Genomic DNA, 16,833 nt, shown 5'->3' on the forward strand with positions numbered 1-16,833 from the left:
AATCACTGCACAACATCTATGACAGCAAAGACAAAAACATTTTAAAGTCCCATGGCAGGCAGAGTAAGGAAACTACAGGACAGCTATGGCATGAAGTATTTACACAGTCATTAAAAGTCAGAAAGAGAAAATCAAGTGTCATGTATTAACACACATATATGGAATCTAGATGTCTCTAGAAAGCAGAGACATTACTTTGCCAACAAGGTCTGTCTAGTCAAACCTATGGCTTTTCCAGTGGTCATGTATGGATGTGAGAGTTGGACTACAAAGAAAGATGAGCACAGAAGAATTGATGTTTTTGAACTGTGGTGTTGGAGAAGACTCTTGAGAGTCCCTTGGACTGCAAGGAGATCCAACCAGTCCATCCTAAAGGAGATCAGTCCTGAATATTCATTGGAAGGACTGATGCTGAGGCTGCATTTGGCCAACTGATGGGAAGAACTGACTCATTTGAAAGACCCTGACACTGGGAAAGATTGAAGGCAGGAGAAGGGGATGACAGAGGATGAGATGGGTGGATGGCCTCTCTGACTTGACGGGCATGAGTTGGAGCAAGCTCCGGGAGCTGGTGAAGGACAGGGAGGCCTGCAGTCCACGAGGCTGCACAGTGTTGGACACGCCCGAGCGACTGAACTGAACTGAGAAAGACGGTCCTGATGAACCCATCCATAGAGCAGCAGCGGAGACGCAGACACAGAGAACAGACCGTGGACACAGTGGGGGGAGGAGAGGCTTGGCCGGCCTGAGAGAGCGGCACTGAAAGGCGTGCATCAGCATATGCAAGACGCAAGGTGGTGGGAACGTTCCGTGTGACCCAGGGAACTCAGAATGGTGCTCGGTGACAGCCTGGAGGCTGGCTGGGGAGGGAGGTGGGAGGCAGGCTCGTGAGGGAGGGGACACACGGACACCTATGGCTGACTCACGCTGATGTACAGCAGAAACCAACACGGCGCTGTAAAGCAATTATCCTCAATTAAAATATAATAAATAAAAAACACAGAAATGTCATAGTGAGAAAATATTTGATAACATGGGAGAATGCTCATGACTCACAATGAAAAATGAATGTAGGCTGTGAAACCGCCCATATGGTAAATTGTAAATCTGGTAAAAGTGTGTGTGTGTGCACGTGGACAAAGCTGAAGGAAACACAAAGAAGTGTAAACACTCATTTCTGAGTCGCAAGATTGCGGGTGGTTGTATTCTCTGTATTTTCTTGCATTTTCCACATTTTCCACAAAAAGAAATGCTCTTTTAAGTTAAGAACGTTTGTGTGTGTATGTGTGGATTGGATCTATAAAAGTTAGTAACCTTCATAGTAAATAATTGCTTTTGCTTCTACATCACATAGGATTATCATTAACCTTTTGGGGAAAGAGTATTGCTTTCCAAAATGGAAAACTTTGGTTTCAGATCTTGGCATCAGGTATAAAACTATCATGTCTGTGTTAGACCATTTCACACAGTCCTGAAATTTATGTCTCCTTTGGCTGTTTCTAACTGGACCTAGGGGAAAAGGTGTTTTCACTTCTCCAAATCCAACCTGTCAACTTTATTAAACATGTGCCAATCCTATTAGAGCTGACTTAATGGAAAAGACTCTGACGCTGGGAAAGATTGAAAGGCAAAAGGAGAAGAAGGCAGCAGAGGATGAGATGGTTGGATGGCATCACTGATTCAATGGACATGAACTTGGGCAAACTCCAGGAGATGGTGAGGGACAGGGAGGCCCAGTGTGTGTTGCAAGCCAGGGGGTCGCAAAGAGTCAGACACAACTTAACGACTGAACACCACCAGCAAAAATCCTATTACATGCTCCAGATCCTCCAACGGCCGGGCAGGTCCTCAGAGCCCCTGTCCCTGACAAAACGACCACCTGCAGCACTGGCTTCAGCTGCAGAAACACAGGCTCAGCTGGCAGGAAGGTTCCTGGTAAGGAAACCTCTCTAGTGTTTGCCAGAAACCAAAGCATGATCCCCGAAGTCAGCTTCGGTCTATCTTGACAGCAGCTCCCTTTCTCATCCTTCCCTGGAGCTCTGCAGGTGTTGGGGAGTGGGTGTACAAATAGGGTCTCCTCCCACCATCAATTCTTTCCAAGAGGGCTGGGTTGGGATGGGCGTAGGTTTTTTCAGAAGGAATTTTGGATTTCACAGCAAATGGCACAGCAGAAAGCTAATTCACCAAAACAAAACAAAACATTGTAAACTAGCTGGAAAGAAGGCAGTTGCATGCGGGCAGGAGAGTAGAGGGGGGTTGCGGTGGGGAAGTCAGCAGCAGCAGGAGAAAACCAACGTTACAGAGGCTGTAACTGGAGGAAGAGGCTGGATTTTGGGTGTAAACATTAAATATGTGAACAGGGACATATATTACAAGATAAAGAAAATATTGGATTTCCCAGTGGCCCAGTGGTAAAGAACCCGCCTGCCAATGCAGGAGACATAAGAGATGCGGGTTTGATCCCTGGGTTGGGAAGAACCCCTGGAGAGGCCTGGCAACCCACTCCAGTATTCTTGCCTGGAGAATCCCACGGACAGAGGAGCCTGGTGGGCTGCAGTTCATAGAGTTGCAAAGAGTCTGACATAAATGAAGCAACTTAGTATGCACACACGTACAGAGCAACGGTGACCTCAGGCAGCTACAGACGTGGTCCCATCTCTCCCTGAAGGAAGACAAAGTGGCTACTGATTTTCCAGTTGAGCTTTTGAGGGGGTTCAAAGCCCTCTATATACTTACACATGGTGCCCTATGCCCACCAGAGTCTCCTCCCCATGGACTCAATCCTTCCAATAGAGGTCTTATCTCCAGAGAGTTTATGAAAACATGCCAACTAGCTACCTCAAGCCCGTTCATTATTTGCACTGTGATATCAATCTGAAGGCAGGAGGAGAAGGGGACAACAGATGACGAGATGGTTGGATGGCATCACTGACTCAACAGACATGAGTTTAAGGAAGTTCCAGGAGAAGGTGAAGGACAGGGACGCCTGGTGTGCTGCAGTTCATGGGGTCGCAAAGGGTCAGACACGACTGAGTGAACAACGACAATCGACCTGAAGGTGGAGAGGGAGTCTTGATGGAGTGAGACAGAGTAAGCGAGTTTCGGTAAGAGCAGGGTATGATGACAGCATCAGCTCCAAGCGGGGCAGGAATCAGGTCTATAGGACTCACCGATGGATCTCCAGAACCCAGCATCGCACCTGGCACGTGGAAGCCTGGGGCGACAATAACAGCCACTACTTCCTGGCCACATTAGCACTGCTAAGCAATGCTCACAGGAGTCCTGCCAGGTAGCTGAGATCATCACCTTCATCTTCCATGTGAATTAAATGGTGGTGCAAGGCGCCATGCATGGCTCAGGGTCTACCAGACAGTAAATGACGGAACCAGGACTAAAGCCAGGCTGCTTGGCGCCCAGCTCTGTTCCTAACCTCCACACTCCCTTGCCTCCTTCAACGAATACTTGATTTACTGAGTCAAAAAGGGGTGGAAGGTGAAATCAGAGAAAGACAAACATAGTATGATCACTCATATGGGGAATCTAATTTAAAAAAACAAAATGACACAAATGAACTTGTTTACAAAACAGAAATAGACTTACAGTATGGAAAACAAACTTACAGGTTAGCAAAGGGAAAACATGGGTATAAATCAGGAGCTTGGGATGAACAGACATTGCCTCATGCTCGGTCGTGTTTGACTCTTTTGCAACCCCAGGGACTGCAGCCCTCCAGGCTCCTCTGTCCATGGGATTCTAAAGGCAGAAATACCGGAGTGGGTAGCTATTTCCTCCTCCAGGGGATCTTCCCAACCCAGGGATAGAACCTGGGTCTCCGGCATCTCCTGCCCTGGCAGGCAGGTTCTTTTACCACTGACGCCACTGGGGAGCCCTGAATGTACACACCACCATCTATAAGATGGACAGCCAACAAGGGTCTTCTGTATAGTACAGGGAACTCTACTCAATGCTTTCCGATGACCTATATGAGAAGAGTCTAAAAGAGAATGAAGACATGTATACGGATAACTGAATCACTTCGTTGCACTCCTGAAACTAACACAGTGTTGTAAACCAACTATACTAATTTTTTTTTTTTAAGGGATGGAAGCCTGTGTCGGATCACAAACTGAGGGACTCTGTGCAGCTCAGACAGCAGGAGGGTGAGAAGAGGGACAGCCAGGGGCTGGAAGGACCGTGATGCCTGCCTGCGGTCTCACCGCTGGGGTCTGCCAGCACATGCTTCCTGGGCTGGTGCCCCAGCTCCCTCCCACGGAGCCTGCGGAATGGGGTGGAGGCAGGGCTGAGGGGTTCCCTACTGTCTTGTCTGCTCCTCAGCAGGTTCGAGAGCAGGGCGCCCCCCCCCCTGCACCCCGAGAGCGGGCAGGAAGTTGTTACGGGAGGAAAGGGCAGAGCCTGAGTTGTCTCTGCTCTTTGAGACTAGGGTCCCAGTTTCCTGTGGGTTTTTCCTCTTTTGCCTTGGTTAACACATCAGTATGCATGCTTTCTCTCTCATGCTTATGCACCTGAAAGGTGAGAGCACATCCTAAAACCGGGCCCAGGACTCGGCACTAGCAGAACTCCCGCCATATAGCCCACATCATTAGAACACCTGGTGAACAGCGGCTTTCTGCTGCGACATGCTAAACCTGAAGAACGGCCTTGGCACAGCAGCTCTTTCATGCATGCCTCACATCTTTACTTGGACACGTTGAGGATTTACTTTCCTGCAGACGCAATGTGAAAAGCTGAAAAATCTTTTCTCTTTTGTGTTTTTATTTTCTTGGATGAGAAAGGTGTTCCTCTTGATGGTGGTAACCTTCCACACCACAAATTCAAACTCTTTGCAGATTGCCAATGATTTCTCTGTCTCCAGTGTGTGAGCCTGAAGTAGGCAAACAGAGGTTGGGAGCAGCAGCTTGCCTGGAGCAGACACAAAGAGGGAAGAGGAAAAAATTCACGGGAAGGGACTCCCTGGCTGTCCAGTGGTTAAGACCCCGTGCTTCCAAAGTAGGGGGCGCAGGTTCGATCCCTGGTCAGGAAACCGAGATCCTACAAGCTGTGTGGTGTGGCCAAGCAAGAACGAAACAAAATTCATGGAACACCTTGAGAATAAATTGTTCTGTACACAATGCTGGCTTAAGTAGCCACTTTATTCAATCCCTCCTACTCTCATAGCCTTTCTCTCTCTCTTCCCTTCCACCAAACGTATGTATGTAAGGATCATAGCTGGCAATGGGATACCTCTGGGAGGCATTTGGGAGGAAGGTTGTTAAAAAAGATGCAAGATGAGGACAGATATTCAATTCTTTTAATTCAATACATTAATAGCAATAATTTAATTTGAGATTCAATTTTTAAAGTGAGATTTTAATATCTGTTACATATAACAAGCTGGGACCAGGTTAGTTATTCAGCAATCCTAGGAATTAAGAGAGAGCTGAGAGGAAAAAAAAAAAAATCATAGCTTGAGCTTTTAGGAAAGAAAATTGGTTCTGGAATAACTGAAATCTCTAAAGGATCTGTGCTAAAGGCTAGTTTTAAACTTGGATGTACTTATACAAATCCAGTTCCAAATACAGAGAAAAACCTATTTCAACTCCCAAACGCAGTCCTCTTAGAGAAAAGGCCTTTGCAATCGATCTATTTCTGGTGCTAATGCTTGTAGATTAGTCGTCAGAATCTTTTTCTCACGGGCACGAGCTTACAGAAGGTCTTGTGCATGGGGACAAGGGTGGGCTTTGCAAGGGTACCTCTGTTTGGGGACTTCAAGAATACTGAATGAGCCCTCTGGGTCTTCCCAGTGCACCAGGCCCGAGCACTTGTCTCATGTACCCAACCTGGGCAGGTTATCTGTTTCACCCTAGATAATATACATGTTTCAGTGCTGTTCTTTTGAAACATCCCACCCTCGCCTTCTCCCAGAGTCCACAAGTCTGTTCTATACATCTGAGTCTCTTTTTCTGTTTTGCATATAGGGTTATCGTTATCATCTTTCTAAAGTCCATATATATGTGTTAGTATACTGTAATGGTCTTTATCTTTCTGGAGAGGGAGGTGGGAGGGGGGACTGGGATGGGGAATACATGTAAATCCATGGCTAATTCATTTCAATGTATAACAAAAACTACTGTAATGATGTAAAGTAATTAGCCTCCAACTAATAAAAAAAAAAAAAAAAGGAAAAAAAAAATTAAAAAAAAAAAAAAAAAAAGAATACTGAATGAGGTGTCAGTCAGATACTGTCATTGCTCCAAAAGATGTGAAAACAACAGAAAAGTATAAGTGACTGACTGACTACATGCAGCTAGTGTCCCATAAGCTCAGTTCTTGAGATTAAATTGGCCAATGAGTTATTAAATTGCTAAGACTCAGCGTATCTTTGAGTGGATCCCTTTAGGACAACTGATGGATGCGATCCGTGTGCCTGTGCCGCACTAACATTCTTTCTATATTAAAAAAAAAAAATTTATTTATTTTCGGCTGTGCTGGGTCTTTGTTGCTGTCAGGCTTTTATCTAGTTGCGGGGAGTGGGGGCTGCTCTTAGTTGGGGCGTGCGGGCTTCTCTTGTTGGGGAGCACGGGCTCCAGGCTGCCAGGGCCTCAGCCGTTGCAGCTCCCAGGCCCTAGAGCACAGGCTCAATAGTTGTGGTGCTTAACTGCCCTGCAGTATGTGGGATCTTCCTGGACAGGGGACCGAACCCGTGTCTCTCACGTTGGCAGGTGGATTCTTTCCCACTGAGACACCAGGGAAGCTCCCGTCCTAACATTCTGAACACCCAGCAGTTCTGTGAGCTCCGAATCTCCCTGCCAGACTTTGCGACACAGCTGTTAATGGACAGAATCCCCCAGAAACAAAAAGGAGCAATGCGGACCAAGATTTATGGGCGTGTAAATCATGGCATTTTTTATAATGTTAAAAAAAAATGAGAAGTTAAAAGCCTAACACATTAGGCGTGCAGTTCAATTAGTTCATGTCTCCGTTCTACAGCCATTAAGAACTATGCTTTTGAGGAACATTTGTTGACATGAAAAATATTCCTGGTATAATGAGAAATAAGAGAGGTGTAAAACAGAAGACACTATGAAATCATATTTATTTCTTCTTTTATTTTTTTAATGGTTTTTCCCCTCTGGTCATATACATGCATGTGACTGAGAAGAACTAAAATGAACTACTGATAGTGACTATTTCTGAGTAATGAGATTTTTCTCTACCTCTGCATGTTGTTTACTCACTCTCTCGTGTCCAACTCTTTTTTGACCCCACAGACTGCAGCCCACCAGGCTCCTCTGTCCATGGGATTTCCCAGACAAGAATACAGGAGTGGGTTGCCATTTCCTTCTCCAGGGGATCTTCCCAACCCAGAGACTGAACTCCTGTTTCCTGCTTGGCAGGCGGATTCTTTACCACTGAGCCACCAGGGAAGCCTCACTACCTACCTTTGTATACTTTTTGATAATTTTCCAGTTTCATACAAAGCTTTTCTAATAAAATATATTGTTTTAAGGAAGCAACTGTTAATTCTCACAAGAATACCCCGCAAAGCCAGTGCCAATCCACTGTATATTATTAATAAATGATAAATGTACAACGCTTTTGTCCTTGCATGTGAATAATCATGGTTGAAAAAAAAAAAACAAAAAACCTATATGCCTTAGTCAATAACCTCTGAGCCAGAAGCTTTAAACCTCATGAACTGCATTAAAATTCACCCTGTCAAAGCACTGTCTACTGTATTAAAATACTGCTGGATACTGATGCATGAAAAGGGAATTGATACCTGTTGAGAAGGTATTCTGGGCCAGGTGTTTATATATAGGGTTTTGCATAGGTAGCTTCTAGATGAGGAAGGTCAAGTTCTAAGAGGTCAAATCACTGGTTCTGGTCACATGGCTAGTCAGTGATCAAAGTGGATGCAAACCTTCTCAGTCTGACCACAGGGTGAAAACTTCAGATGACACACAGATATTAAAAAAAAAAAAAAACCTTAAATTATTTTGCTAGTGCTCTGAATGTGTGGCCCAAATAACTACTTTTTGTTTCTCATCTTGCACTGCAGCCTAAGAGAGGTGCTGGGGAAGCTACCTAAAGGAGACAACAGGACAGAAAAAAGAAAGGCAAGGGAATAATCCACCTCCAGGGAACACCTGAATGAACAGGTGATTTTTAGGGTTACAGAAACTAGCCAAGCCCTCTGCCCAGTAAGAGAAGACAAGCTATTGCTACCAGGCTCCATCAGACTGCAAATCTCTCTCCACTGCCTCCCCCAGCAAGGTCCTGCTCCTCCTTGCTCGACCTGCTGGAATAACATCTCTCAATGGTGGTTTACGGTGGCTGATTACAAAGCACATGTCATGGATTCTAGAGAGGTTTAAAAAATTTTTTTTTCATAATTAAAAAATTTTTGGCTATCCTCATGGTATGTGGGATCTTAATTCCCTGACCAGGGAACAACCATGTGCCCCTGTATCAGAAGCACAGAGTCTTAACCACTGGACTGCCAGGGAAGTACCTAGAGAGGTATTTTTAAACATTAAAACTTTCCTTTAGAGAGAACATCAGACCTCAACGATGATGTCTTTTCACTTTTTCCATTCAATAATAAATGTCTTTAGACATTTCGTAAGAAAGAGCTTACAGACTAGACATTGTGTCAGGCCTATCTTTCCATGCGTCATCCAATTTAATCCCATCAGCAGATGAGTTCCTAATCTCAACAACATCCCACGCAGCTAGAACCTCACAATTTCCTAGTGGTTCCATATCAAGTACCCAATTTGCTTCCTGGAGTAAACCTTAAGGAAGGAGAGGGAGGTACTATCACCCCATTTTACAGATCAGGAGATTGAGGCACACTGCCACTTTGCCTGGCTTATTGGATTAGACAGCAGCTTCCTTGAAAGGCACAGAGGGGCTGACTCTGGGCGGCGAAGCACACAAAAATTCTGAAACACAGCAGTAATGTGTCCCTGGAAGCCAGGATCCTGAAAAAGGGTTTTTGGGTAGGGATGGAGTAACGGAACACTGGAGGGTGAAAACAAACACCGCTCAGGCCTCATTGTTGCCTATGGAACGCTCTGGGTGAATGGCTTCCTTCCCTAACTTTCCAGGAAGTCGTTCTTGATTATCCATCATGGAGAAGCCGTAACAACCACATCTTGGGTTTCCATGTGCCTTAGCTTATTACATCACTGTAAGCTTTTGAGATAGGCTTTGCAGATAATTTCACAAATGAGGAAAATGAAGCTCAGAGGGGTTTAGTAATTGGTTAAGCTGACATAGCGATTAGGCAGCAAAGTCCGGATTTCAAACCACATCACATCACATCCACCTCACCTTCCCATACGTGTATCTCATCTTGTGTGCTGCCTGCCCAAGTGTTCCTTATTTTATCAATCTTTTGTCGTAGTTTTTTGAGGGAAGACGACAAGTCTTATATTTCTCTGTAACCACCCCTCCAGAACTGAGCAGAGGCCCATGTACACAGTAGGTTCTCAATAAGCATCATGTGTCAAATATCTGTTTGGGAGTAACAAGCTATCAAGAGGGATTCTTTGGTACTCCGAATGTCAGGCTCTCTGCTGTATATAATTAAAACAACAGTGAATGCGAGATGTGTAATTTCTCCCAGCTCTAGCTTAATCAGGCATTCATTATCATGTCTGACTCTGCATTATGTGAAAAGAACTGCTCAGTAAGCATTTTCTGTGATGAGGCCAGTCAGATAAAGACAGACACCAAAGAGATCTTAGAAAAGGCAAAAACAAAATCATCAAACATGTGAGAGACAATGATCTACACGGCGGACTGTTTCATCTAGGACTAAAGAACTTACAAGGTAAAGAGAGAATTTGACTAATAAGAAGAAGCTGGGTGCCAAGTGGGACTGGGTACCATTAGACTCTCTCAAGAGTAAGGACGCACCACGCTACTGATCTGGGTCAGAGACTGAGGCAGGTACACATTCACGGGGTTTTCTGGGAGAAGGAGTTTGCTTTGAAACCTCTTCAGCACAGCAATCATTTCACCGTGATGGCTATCACAATCATTTCACTACCATCTTCACTGCCAGGCAAACCTACCAAATACACATGCAGTATACAACTTATTATCCTGCTGGGTCTCATTCCATTTGCCATCCCAGCACCACATTAGTTTACAGCTTTGAAAACATAAAGGGCTCGAATGAATTCATTGAGATTGGAACTTTTATGACAGAGATTAGCTCAAATACGTCTATGTTGGCATTTGGTAACCTAAGCTAATAGTACCAACCCTATTTTATTGCCAAACCACACATTAGTCATCTTGCTACTGAGAGGCAGGGTTTCTGACTTCCTTTGTGTTAAAAAGTGCTACCTTCTCATGGGCATTTAATCAACACCAAGCAAGAAGAGCAAATATCAGGTTCGGGGTACCTACATTTGTGTCCTCATGGCTGTGGCCATTGGTCTCGACCAACTCCTTGGTACCCTTCAACTGCAGGTTTGAAGACAAAAAACAAAACAAAGACCCAAATGAATAAGCAGGCATATCTATTAAGTGCATATCATCCTGTTAACCCTGATTGATCTGAGGCTACACTCGAGAAAACTTCCAACAAGAAAAAAACCAGATGGAGCACATAATTCTAACGAGTCTTACTGAAACCAGTTTGAGGCCAATATTTTATGAAACTTGATGGTGGCAAAAAAATAAATGGGCCTTGGCCATTATTTTTAAATAATAAGATTAGAAAGCAGTTTCATAGGCATAAAATGTATAAAATTGGTTCTTAAGAATAATAAATGATTTCATTTCCTCGTTGTATTGCTATTAATTTAAACCCTGCAGTGTTTGCAAGTTGCCGCCAGCTAAATGATGTTGTACTAATGATTATTCGGGAGTGATGTATTTTCATTTGCTTTAATGCGCTGCAGCGCTACTGTACGCGTCCTCCTAGGGAAACTATTCGAACGACTGACGTGGTTTCTGGAGGCTTCCTACAGGAAGATGCTCTGCTGCTTTTTGGAAAGGAAGAAATGGGACCTCATCTCCTTGGTCACCGAGGCATTAGAAGAAAAGCTGTTTCTCAGCTGAGATTTTTAACAGTGAACATCTGAAAATGCCCTTCTCTCCGTTCTCTCTCAGAAGGCTTAGGAGTAATCAGTTATCGGGAGATTTCCCGGAAACCTTTAATTGGCATTTTTATTCTAGCCTGACTTGAAGCAAACACATGGAGACAGAGAACAAGGGCAAAGGTGAGCAGACTTGCAGCTGTTTGCTGGTATTTCTTCCTGGCTCATTGTGGTTAGGAAGCAGCATCTTCAGCACTCTCTTTTTTTAATGCCTAAAATAAAGCACTCACGGTGCGATATAAATGCTTAAAGTTTGAAAAGAAAATAAATGCACTACCAATATGTTTGACTCAGGTTGGTTCTCTGGGGCTCTGTGTACGTGTCAGCATGAAAGCTTCTTTGGTTTTTGCAAGATGATCTCAAACTCTCAGCAAGAAAGCCACACGCTCTCCAAGTCAAGAGCAGGGCTCTGCCAAAGCCGTGGCACCGTGAAGGGGCTGAGCATGGGGCAGCTGACTGCGGACCCGTGGAGCCGGTGAAGGCTCACTTTCACATCATCGTGCTTGAGAAAGAGACAATGTGTTCAGGGGACCTCCGGGCAGCGCCACAGATGTTCCCGCACCCAACAAGAAGGAGGGCACGCGGGCAGCATGTAAGAAAAGTGAGAAGCCAAGTGCATCTCGGCAACAGGAAGACCAGCTGTGTCAGAGGGCGCAGAGGCCTTCAAATCCCCGCTGGGCTTTCCCATCTGGGAGTTTTCTTTCCATGGTGACCCTCACCGTCTCCCTCGCTGCTCATCCCGCCTTGCAACTAGCGCTCCTGGGAGTTAAGAGCGGGGCTGGCTCAGAAGCAGGTTTTGCTGTTTTTCCAGTGGAAGGAACGGACTCTTATTTAAAGCTTGTCCCACCTTCACACGTTGCCCAGCACAAACACACCCATCGCTCTCCTTCTTCTGCCTAAATGAATTCCATTGTCCTGCTTCGTGTTACCCTTTCACTCTGCCGTGTGTGTGTGTGTGTGTGTGTGTGTGTGTGTGTGTGTGTGTGTGTGTGTGTGTGTGTGTGTGTGTGTGTGAGAATACTGGAGAGGGTTGCCATGCCCTTCTGCAGAGGATCTTCCCAACCCAGGGACTGAACCCAGGTTTCCCGCATTGCAGACGGATTCTTTATCACCTGAGCCACCAAGCAAGCCCATGCAGAGGTAGGTGAGTTTCTAATTGTACGTGCGTGTGTGGGCGTGTGGGTGGTGGCTATACGGGGACAGAAGGAATACGTCCACTGCCTGCCCTCGTCTATAAGATGACAGATAGGGGCACCAGCCGAGGGGCTCTTGGGAAAAACAGCCTGGTGGAGACAAGAGTGGCCGACAGCATTAGGCTTCCACGGGCCTTCTTAGACTTGTGTGTTCTCGGGGCTTTTGCTCAAAAAAGAGCCATCCCATTAGCACAGCAGATTTTAAAATGCTTCCTCTCCAGTCATACTTCCTAGGTCTTTAGTGATTTTGGTTGTTCTGAATCTCTTTTACGTTACCCATGTATCTTTTTTTTTTTTTTTTAAGGAATGGATAATGAAGTGTGAGGCTTCACCAAAGTTTATGTGTGTGCATTGGTCTTTAAAAATGCATGTCATGACAAGGATATAGCAATGCGATCTGCAAAACTTAGCGTCTATTTTTATGACTGGGGTTTGGACTTCAAATCAACATAAAGGACTGGAGTCCTTCAAAGGAAGAGGAATTCACCCCTCCTCATCCCAGTAAATCAAAGAGACGGACAGAGAAAACACAAAGCAACAAAGCTCTGGGACATGTATGTTTGATCAGGTGCAAATCTGGACCAAATCTGCTCCAGTTTGTTGGAAGCCTTTTCATAATGTAAAGCAAGAAAGAACAGAACAGAGGAAAGACTGCAGGTCTCTTAGACAGTAAGTCACTGTGAATGTAGCCATCAGTATTTCCCAGTTCAGTCTAACTTCTCCAAAATCATACACAGTCAGACTCGGTCTATGTTATGGAATCTGTCTTAATCATATAAAGGTAATGATTAGTTTAAGAAAGTATTTTCCTCCAAAGCTATAAAAGCTTATAAACTATCCGACACCTTCAAGGTTCTCTCACAATTCACTTACACTTTTAGAGGAAAGTGACTGAAAATACATTTTCTTGATTTCAAACCATTAAAAAGGTAAAAATCATTTGTACAGTGACTGAGTCACAGTGGACTAGGGTCATACTTCTCCAACTTCATAGTTCTTGTTTTTTTTAAAATCACTTTTGAAGTGATTTATGTTGTACAAAGGACCTCCTCATATACCATGGTAAGTGAAAATTTTAAAGCAACCTAAATGTGACTACCCCCAAAGGATTCGGGCTACTATATGTGATTTTCTCCCCCTTCCATTTGCCATTCATTACTTCATGGGCAGCCTGTGAAGGCCAGAAATAGGAAAGTATTTCAGGAACTTGCCTGGCTTCTCCTGTGTAGATATCAGGGCTTAGATTTCACTTAGCTGCCAAGCAATCCATCTTACCCTGCTGTAAGACAATACTTTCAAATCCACTTATCAATGTCAGGCCACACTTTAGTATCACAGAAAGCCAGGATGAAATGATCAGATTTACAAACTTCGTATAAAAGGTCTGCTGCTCGCCCTGGCTAGATAAGTGCCCTGATGCACAGGGGAGAGTTTCGTGTTTTCTTTTTTAATGTCGCTATGAATCAGTCCTTCTTATTCCAATGTCTGCAGGAGGACCATGGGCTATGATAAACTCATTTTCCTCATGATTAGACTTAAGACGAAACTAGCTGCTTGCTTTGAAATTTATCTGCATCGCCAATGTTTTAAAACTTAATCAAAATTCATTTGTCTGCTGGAAGAAAGTTTCACGGATCGCTGGAAGGCTTGGGTGGCCTAAGAGGTACCAAAGTGAGAACAGAGATGCTGGAGATGAGATTAAAAATCCCACGCAGCAAAGCTGCTGGGAGATTGGGATGGTCCAGGCTAATCCTACTGCAGATTAACTTCAGCCAGTGTTTGCGCATGCGTCAAACATGGGGAAGCGCGTGTCTGCATTTGAACTGATTCACGGGTCGGAGCCGTGGCTTTCACTTACTTGTTCCTGGAGAACTTTGAGTAATGCTTGTGTGTGTGACTGCTCTTCTTTTGCTTGCTCCAGTTCTGACTTTTTGTTGTTCAACTCCTCCTGGATGGTCAGCAATTGCTGTGAAATTAAAGGACGTTTATGATAAGATAGCAGGCCAACTGGAATATTGTAAGATAATCAGAACATCCATTCCAAAACACAAGAAAAATTTTTGTACATGCCTTAAAGTGTAATCTGGACTTCAGCTGACTTTTTAAAATGTGCATTTCACCCCCTAGATAGGGTAATGAGCGTGCAGTTAATGCCACAGTCTCAGGGTATTGGTGACACTGATGTACAATGCTTGTGTCAGTGTTTATGAAGGCACCTTTGTTTTCCTTTGAACAGATGCACATTTATAAAAATAATGCATGTTAGGCAGGAAGTTCGGCATGAGCAACCAGGGATGCCCTAGCCAGAAAGGATGCAAGCTGATATCTAAACCCCTCCCAGAGCACCCAGGAGAACTCACAGACATACTATAAAGTAACCACAGAGACTTTTCCACCTCCTGAACATGTGCCCTAGGCACACAGGGGATACAAACTAACCACAGGGACCTCCTCTAGTAACCTTAGGCAGCTAGGAGCCCATTAAGGGTTCATGAATAGTCTACACATATATGCTTCTGATTATAACAGACTCAATTATAAGAAGACATACACAACAGAACCTGCTGTTTTAGAACTTGCAATTGTCAATCAGCCTTGAGCCTATGCCTATTTGCATTCCCTTTCTTTGACTGGTGGTGGGTACAAGCCCTATTTTGCACAGGACACAACCAAGAGGAGGCGACAGGAAGTATAAAAATGGGGAAGACAGGAGGTATTGTGAGAGGAAGATGACTCCTTTGCAGTCGGCCTGCTCCCGTGTTTTGGGACTATCTGTCTAATAAAAGATCTGTTTCCTTGAGCTGTGACTTGTCTGTTCTTTTAAACCCTTTAGTCCATCGTTCCAAATGTTTGTTGTGACAAGACAAGAACCAAGGAAGAGAAATAAACCAAACTGACATGCAGAAGCATGGTAAGAAACGAAAACATTGATGGCTGAAGAGATTATATTTAAAAAAAAAACACTTAAAATAATTAATCCACATCCAAGGTTACATCAGTTTACATCAGACCCCACAGCTAGCTTTAGAGTAGCTCTGTAAAGCCGCTTTGCCAGGTGGCTGGGACCACAAAGAAGACTTTTACTTTCTCTGTTATGACGGTGATGTTTTATTAGATCAGCAGGACTCAGGTCCAAACTGCAATCAATATATCAGCCGAGAAAACTGCTGATATAAGCTGTCAAAACACTCAGCTATGGCCTGCACTGCTATTTGGAAGCAGGAAGCTGAAGGCATTGCTGGAAGCTTGAGCGGTCCTTGCCCCCATCAACTGTAACTCACGCAGAGGCTCACCTGGCCTGCCAGGAGGATGGGGCTGCCCAGTGCTAATTCTCTGTAACATGGTTCTCTGTTAATATATACACAGGCTGGAGAACACATTCAAGAGCTTCCAAACAGGCCCTGGAAACAGTGTGTCTATTCAGAGCTTCTTGACAACAGAGGGCTAGTTTGCAGAGACAAATGTGTGTTTCTTCTGCTCCTGCACAAAACAAGTGGTGCCCTAATGATATGGAAATGTCAGTGCATAGTCACCTCCACGCCAAGGCTGCTGCTTCTGGGGCTTGACAAGCTGGCTGCAAAGCTGCCTGGCCAGGCCTGAGCTACCAAGGCTGGAATAAACACTGGCACTGGATTCCTGGTGCTTAAACCTACCAACTGGAAGGATTAAATCAAATCTTCAAACCTGCTAGTTTAGGGGGTATGCTGAAGACAGGAAGAGCTCAGAAAAACACACTGTGTCTTAACCCCTGGGCGTGCTCATCCTGGTCCCTCATCTGGTGCAGGATATAGATTTAAACATAAACAGTGATTTCCCTGCAGTTTTGAAAACACTCAGTGCTTCTTATTTCACCACCTGCCCCTATCACACATTGCCCATATGAGGCAATACACACAGCCCACACGGGCTCCCTTTAGACGTTATGTGGTTTAATTGTGCACCAATTGATTACAATGCAGAAACCAGGGGGCCATATTGTACTTTGGCACCATGACAAGTAACGAAAATGACCCTTTCCAAACGGTGGGGAATGACCCTGCTTCCTTATTCTCATTCATGACCAGCCCCAGAATGGTTCTGAAGGGATCTGGTGCTCTGACTTCCATGATGCCGAGTGGATTTTTTGTGTCATTAGACAATTTCGAATCCAATCTTGAAACCTCCTTTAAAAATGAGCGGAATAGAGCACAGGGAATTAGCTTCAACAGCTCCTGTTCACTCACTGCTGTAAGCAAAGTAGCAAAATTTAGAAACAATGGATGTCTGGCTGAAGGGGGCTGGCCATGCTAAGGATGGTGCCCCTGGACAATGGAAAACCAGACAGCCATTAAAAATGAAGTTACACACGTGTCTCTGGACACAGAAGAAATTCATAATATACTGTTTCCTGCATGAAAAGTTGAGTCATGAAAGGGTTTCACTGATTTTTGCAAAACAAAAAAGGATCTGGATACTGTCTGCGGGTGAGCAGTTTGTGGATCTTTCTGTTAGCCTGGCTTATGATTTTTCTGGTAAGTCTGTAA

The 16,833-nt window shown here is 44.6% G+C and overlaps 1 protein-coding gene across 2 annotated transcripts in view; it reads right to left on the reverse strand.

Moving 5' to 3' along the window:
• Positions 1–16,833, reverse strand: part of ENOX1 (ecto-NOX disulfide-thiol exchanger 1) — a 290,859-nt gene that overhangs the window by 57,917 nt on the left and 216,109 nt on the right. The window contains exons 11-12 of one of the 2 annotated variants that reach the window (XM_070471187.1): positions 14,169–14,276; positions 10,423–10,479 (exon numbers count right to left, since the gene is read on the reverse strand). In XM_070471187.1, the coding sequence (XP_070327288.1) occupies positions 10,423–10,479; positions 14,169–14,276 (165 nt within the window). The remainder of the gene's footprint in view (positions 1–10,422; positions 10,480–14,168; positions 14,277–16,833) is intronic. The other variant, XM_070471188.1, reaches the window with a different exon arrangement.

The sequence above is a fragment of the Odocoileus virginianus genome, chromosome 8, assembly GCF_023699985.2.
Source record: "Odocoileus virginianus isolate 20LAN1187 ecotype Illinois chromosome 8, Ovbor_1.2, whole genome shotgun sequence".
NCBI classification, from domain to species: Eukaryota; Metazoa; Chordata; class Mammalia; order Artiodactyla; family Cervidae; genus Odocoileus; species Odocoileus virginianus.